Source organism: Euphorbia lathyris, chromosome 1 (assembly GCF_963576675.1).
Source record: "Euphorbia lathyris chromosome 1, ddEupLath1.1, whole genome shotgun sequence".
Taxonomy (NCBI): Eukaryota; Viridiplantae; Streptophyta; class Magnoliopsida; order Malpighiales; family Euphorbiaceae; genus Euphorbia; species Euphorbia lathyris.
This window is the reverse complement of record NC_088910.1, coordinates 73,863,371-73,868,952: the sequence shown is the minus strand read 5'-3', so window position 1 is coordinate 73,868,952 and position 5,582 is coordinate 73,863,371. Positions and strand designations below refer to the sequence as shown.

Here is a 5,582-nt window from a genome sequence, read left to right as displayed (position 1 = left end):
ATTTGAAATAATTTAAAGTTCATGAAACTGGCATAAGCACATAATATTCTAATAGCCTCTAACCTTTCCACTAGGGCAAAAGTCTCACCATAGTCAATACCTTCTTGCTGACTATATCCTTGAGCAACGAGCATGGCTTTGTTCCTGACAACGTTTCTTGCTCATTAAGCTTGTTTCGGAAGACCCATCTTATTCCTATTGTCTTCTGACTTTTAGGATGTGGCACTAAGTCCCAAACTTCATTCCTTCTGAATTGGTCAAGTTCCTCTTACATTGCACTCATCCAGAATTCATCGTTCTCAGCTTCTGAAAAGTTCTTAGGTTCCAGAACTGAGACGAACACAACATTGCTGAGGTAACTCCTTAGTTGATTTCTTGTCATAAGGTGATTCTCAGCAGCATCGAGAATGTTACTCTCAGAGTGTCCTCTAGGGATTCAACACTGATATTGTAAAACTATGTGAGTCAATTTCGAATACCATGCCTGAAAAGCTTGAGGAACTGATTCAAGATATAACCATCAAGGGGTTGAAGATGTTGTGATAGTTGCAGAGGGGTATATGGAATGGGTTATAAATGTTGCAGATAAATTGGGGATTAAACACAAAAACACAACCGTTCCTAATTAGCGCAGTAATCGACCCGAACAGAAAATCTAAGCTTCACAAGGAATCAAAAACGGCTTAGAAAAGACAAACCCGGGCTTCGCACTAACAATCGTCCCATATTACCCCAGAAAACCAGAAACGCAGCATAAACGATCAGAAAGGGATGAGAGAAAAACAACCTGGCTTCGCAAGAAATCAATCGAACCCAGACTTCACAAGAATCAATCGTCCTGATTACCGCAGAAGACCAGAACGGCAGCAATCGACCAGAAACGGCAGCCAATGACCAAAACCGCAAGAGAAAAAACTAACCTAACCCTAAGTAGCACATTAGTCCACAAGGGCTCATAAAGCCAATCCCTTCTTAACTTATATTTTGAAAGAAAACCATCATTATTTTCTCCTAACTCCATCCATCATGACTTGCAATCAATACTATTACATTGTAACTAGGGATCTAATTAAATAGTACCAATAACAAGACAAATTAAGAAAAATTAAATTCTCTCTTCTTTCCAGTCATGATTCCTGGATATTTCACTCTTCTCTCCACAATTTCCTTTATAGCAAGCAGCCATCCGCATTAAGGCTAACTAAGCAATAAAACTAAATTACCAATAACTTCCACATACACTCACTCAATCTTCATCAAACTTAATCCTTTTTGGAGCAGGTTGGATGTCACAAACCTATGAAACAAACACCACACCAGGGGCCAAATGTCATTAGGCAGGTTCCATTTTGTCATATAACATGCATAAGCAACCAAAATTAGATTTACAGAATAAGTATTCAAATGAAATCTATAAATATGAGCAACAAAAATGATACTTAGTAATTTCACATCCTAGGAATTAAGCTGCTTCAATTAAGTTTATTACATTTTGTCAATTGAAATATTGTCTATTCTCATTGTTACTTATTACCCCAACAACTTATGACATGCCTGCTTTGTTTGTGCGATTACATTTCCTTATTTATCCCACAACATCATATACCATATACCGCTAGCCAAATGGTAGCAACATGCCAAAAAGACTGCAAGTTAACCTTGATTAAAAACCATAAATCATATGGATTGGACATGGGTAACTGTTTTTAGTATTTTGAAGCAACTTCAGTTGATTCTCAAGAATGCAGCTTTTTTTAACAAAACATATTCATGTTTCCATAACCTAAAACTACGAGTAAATGCATCAATCTAACAAGTGATTTTTGCTCTAGTTCCTTTCTATACTTTTACTTAAGCATGCAAAATAGAAAACGGATATAGCATTAAGCATAAGCTCCTTACAATTTGTGGACACTCGTATTCAATACCAACAGCCTCTATTCTTTTTCTCCGCTTCTGATCTCTCTTTATGATCTTCTCCACCAATTTTTTGTGCTCTTCAAGGGTTCTATCCTGGTCCAGTAATATTAGGGGAAAAATATCAAAAGTATTGCATCAACATTATAGAAATATCTCTTCTTATTCAAGGTAGATACCTTGTTCTGTCGTTTTCTTTCAGCTTGAACCCGGTCCAATGGCTTGAATCGAAGATTAAAGCCTTTCCACCTAGGTAACAAGAAAAACAATGCACATAAAAGATAAGCAATCTATGAACATCCACAACAGTCAGCACATAATTCAGCGACAAAGGAAGTTACAATCTTTTATGCAGATCAGGCCTTAGATCATAGGGATAATGGGCCTAGAGTACCAAGGGTTTATTCTAGGCACAAGAAGGTTGGAAGAAGTGAAGGAAAGGGATTGAAAATATTACTACTTGCTATAGCTATGCCCTTTTTACCAATAGGGGTAGTGAGTTGGCTCTCTTGTGTATCCTATTATCAGTACAAATAGTTAGTTACTATGCTTTCTTATGTGAAGAATTATGTTAACATGCTTAGACTCTCTATCAGTTTGATCACAGAGGAGGATTCTTGGAGTTCCTGGAGGGTCGATAGGTTATTCCTCATATTCAATTTTATCTTTCTCTTTGCTTTTTCACTGTATTCTATCGTATTGTATCTTAGTCCTAATTGTCTTTCCTGCTTTGAGAGGTATTGAATTAATACAAACATCTCCCTATCATAATTCGTTTAGCTAGTTTTCTACCACTTTAACCCACATAAGACTTTTGGCATATCAAAAAATCCTATCAAGCTCTTCTAACTGCTACAAGAAATAAAATGACAATTTTAACTCTCATCAGCTAAATATCTAATCATAATAGAATTCCTTATAATTATTTCGTAAACCTTATTCTTAACTAAAGTGCACTTCAACAATGAAAAACATTCCATAAAAAACTGAGGTTAGCTCCATTTTATGGATGCAAGACTCAAAACCCTTTCTCAAAAAGAACCAAAGAGAGGCTGAGCATGTTCAGCATCTTACTATGATAAATCAAAGAACCAAATTGGAAACAAAGCATGAGATATCCTTCTAAGTGCCACAACCCTTCATTTATGAAGGAGTAGGAATACAAATTCCAATTCGGACTATAGCTAGAGAAGAAATGAAATCCCGCTAACTCTTTGCAGTAAATTTGAGGAAAATAAATACGACCTAGACGATAAAGAGCTTACAATTTTGGATGAACTTTCTCTGGAGGGATAAGATGGACTTGCAGAAGATGTTCAAACAACAGATAGTTATGCATACACTCAGTAACAACTTCTGCTACCTGCAACCAGCAAAAAGATATTGTGAGGGTGAGATGAAAACAAATGGTACAATGTAGTATTCTATTTACCTCAGAATCTTCAAATTCGATGAATCCATAATGTTTGGATTTTCCAGTCTGCGGAATAACAGATCCATCACAACACAAACAAATTAATACCGTTATCGCATTAAAGACATAATTCAGCATAAAAAATTATATAAATTACCAAATGTGTTTGCATGACATTCAAATAACGTTGAAGAAAAGTGCACACCTTCTTACTTGTTGCAATTCTCAATCTCTTGATCGTACCAAACTGGGAAAAGTAAGCTTTAAAAAGAAGAAAATAATCCTAATCAGCACATGCAAACAGATAACAACATCAAAATTTTCTTGCAAAATTGTAAGTAAACCTACCTTCCATTTCTTTCTCGTAAAAACCATGTGGTATTCGACCAATATACAGCACAGTAGCTCCATTTTTTTGCTACTTTGTCTCCGAGATCTTACGCCCATGACCACCTTCTAAGGGCTTTATTTAAAACACACACATACATATATTTAAATGAACAAAACTTTGAAAAAAGAAATCAGAACAAAAAAAAAAAAGACATGCCAGGAAATCAGACGCATCCTTTTGATTGGATTGAGAAGTAGAAGCCTTCTTCGATATTTTCATGTCCTTCAATCCCATCTCGCGGGCGGACTCAGCTGAGGGGCGAGTATTTACAGCAGAGAGAAGGAGACCAAGAGAAGCGTCAGTTTCTTACTGAATTTGCGAGTATATCCGTGAAAAGGATCCTACCCGGCCCCGAACGGTCTCAAGCCCAAAAACCTTGCTTGCTAGCTACTTAAAAAGGTTAAAAGAGAAATTTACCTATAAATTCACTTTTTAAAAAATTATCTAATTTTAAATTATATCAAGGTAATAAAACCATTATTTTTTTTTTACTAATTAGAATTTATAAATTAAAGGTCTAATATATTGTCTAAAGTTTATGATATATAAATTGGAATTTAAAATAAAAACATACTTTATTTATCATAAATAGAAACTAATGACATATTTAGAATGATAATATGATTTAGTTATAATTTTATAGTTAATTATAATATTAATGTAGGAAACCCAAGTTAAAACCCATTAAATTATTTTTTTAATGGCTTTTTACGTGAATATCATAATTGGTTACAAAATTACAATTAAATCATATCATCCAAATTAATTATCAATATGTCACTATTTTCTATATATAATAAATAAAGTCTGTTTTTATACTCTAATTTAAAAATTCTAAACCCAATTTATAAATTCTAAAACCTTAAAAAATATATCCTACACCCTTAATTTATAAACCCCAAATTTTAAAATATATTAAAAATAATAATTTTATTAGTTTGACATAATTAAAATTAAAGCAGCTTTTATTAAAGATTTGTACTTTTCCTCCGCCTCCTGAGGTCCGAAATTAGAGAATTGCGGATGTTGTGACTGAGGAGGGAGAGTGGGATTGGTCTAAATTTGATCGATTTTTCAGTCTCGAAACGCTCCTGAGAATCCGGGGAGTTAAAGTTAGCAGTATGGAGGAAGATGGCGATACTCGTTGTTGGTCGTTTACTAATAATGGTGCTTATTCTTGTAAATCTGCTTTTGAGGCCTTTAATCACAATTTGGATGTTCCTCCTTCAATCCTTTGGAAAGGTATTTGGTCCTTGAAGGTTCCTTATCGTATTAGGAGTTTTCTTTGGCTTTGTGCTAAGAATAAGCTTCTAACGAATGTAGAAAGGAAAATACGACATTTGGTGGACTCTGATGCTTATAGTAGATGTAAAGCTCATGCGGAAACAAGTTGCCTTGTTCTTAGAGATTGTGCTGGAAGTAAGGCCGTGTGGAGGAAAGTTCTGCCTGAGCAATGTCTTTCTTCCTTCTTTTACTATTCAGAACAAGACTGGTTTAGGGAGGATATTGAAGGGAAGTTGTTGGCTGAGCTCGAACATGAAGTACTTCTGTTTGCTGTGGTCTGCCACCAAATTTGGCATTGGAGGAATGTTGAGGTATTTGGAGAAGGAGCGGTTGTCATTCCTAATTTGCTGGCTTTCTTCTTCAGAAAAGTTAATTCAATAATTGAGAGTTTCAAGGTTGATAGTTTAGCAGGTTCTATCCAAAAGACGACTGTTCATCTGATAGGCTGGGATAGACCAGGTGAAGGGATGGTAAAGTTGAACACCAATGGGTCGCGTTGTAGAAAAATAGACAAGCCTAGGCGTAGCGGAATAATAAAATTTTATCTATTTCACTTTTCCAAGATCTGTTAATTGT

The 5,582-nt window shown here is 35.0% G+C and overlaps 1 protein-coding gene across 3 annotated transcripts; it reads right to left on the bottom strand.

Moving 5' to 3' along the window:
- Positions 1 to 968: 968 nt before the first annotated feature.
- LOC136210541 (uncharacterized) lies at positions 969 to 4,038 on the bottom strand. 3 transcript variants are annotated; one of them, XM_066001863.1, is made up of 7 exons: positions 3,680 to 4,038; positions 3,489 to 3,592; positions 3,350 to 3,397; positions 3,183 to 3,280; positions 2,097 to 2,166; positions 1,903 to 2,013; positions 969 to 1,297 (listed from the first exon to the last, which is right to left on the bottom strand). In XM_066001863.1, the coding sequence occupies exons 1-7, from the start codon at positions 3,684 to 3,686 to the stop codon at positions 1,247 to 1,249; spliced, it is 489 nt and encodes a 162-aa protein (XP_065857935.1). In that variant the 5' UTR covers positions 3,687 to 4,038; the 3' UTR covers positions 969 to 1,246. The 3 variants fall into 3 exon arrangements, with proteins under 3 accessions (XP_065857935.1, XP_065857917.1, XP_065857926.1); XM_066001845.1 differs by having other exon boundaries at positions 3,183 to 3,397; positions 3,680 to 3,794; positions 3,879 to 4,037; XM_066001854.1 differs by having other exon boundaries at positions 3,183 to 3,397; positions 3,537 to 3,592; positions 3,680 to 4,030.
- Positions 4,039 to 5,582: the final 1,544 nt, after the last annotated feature.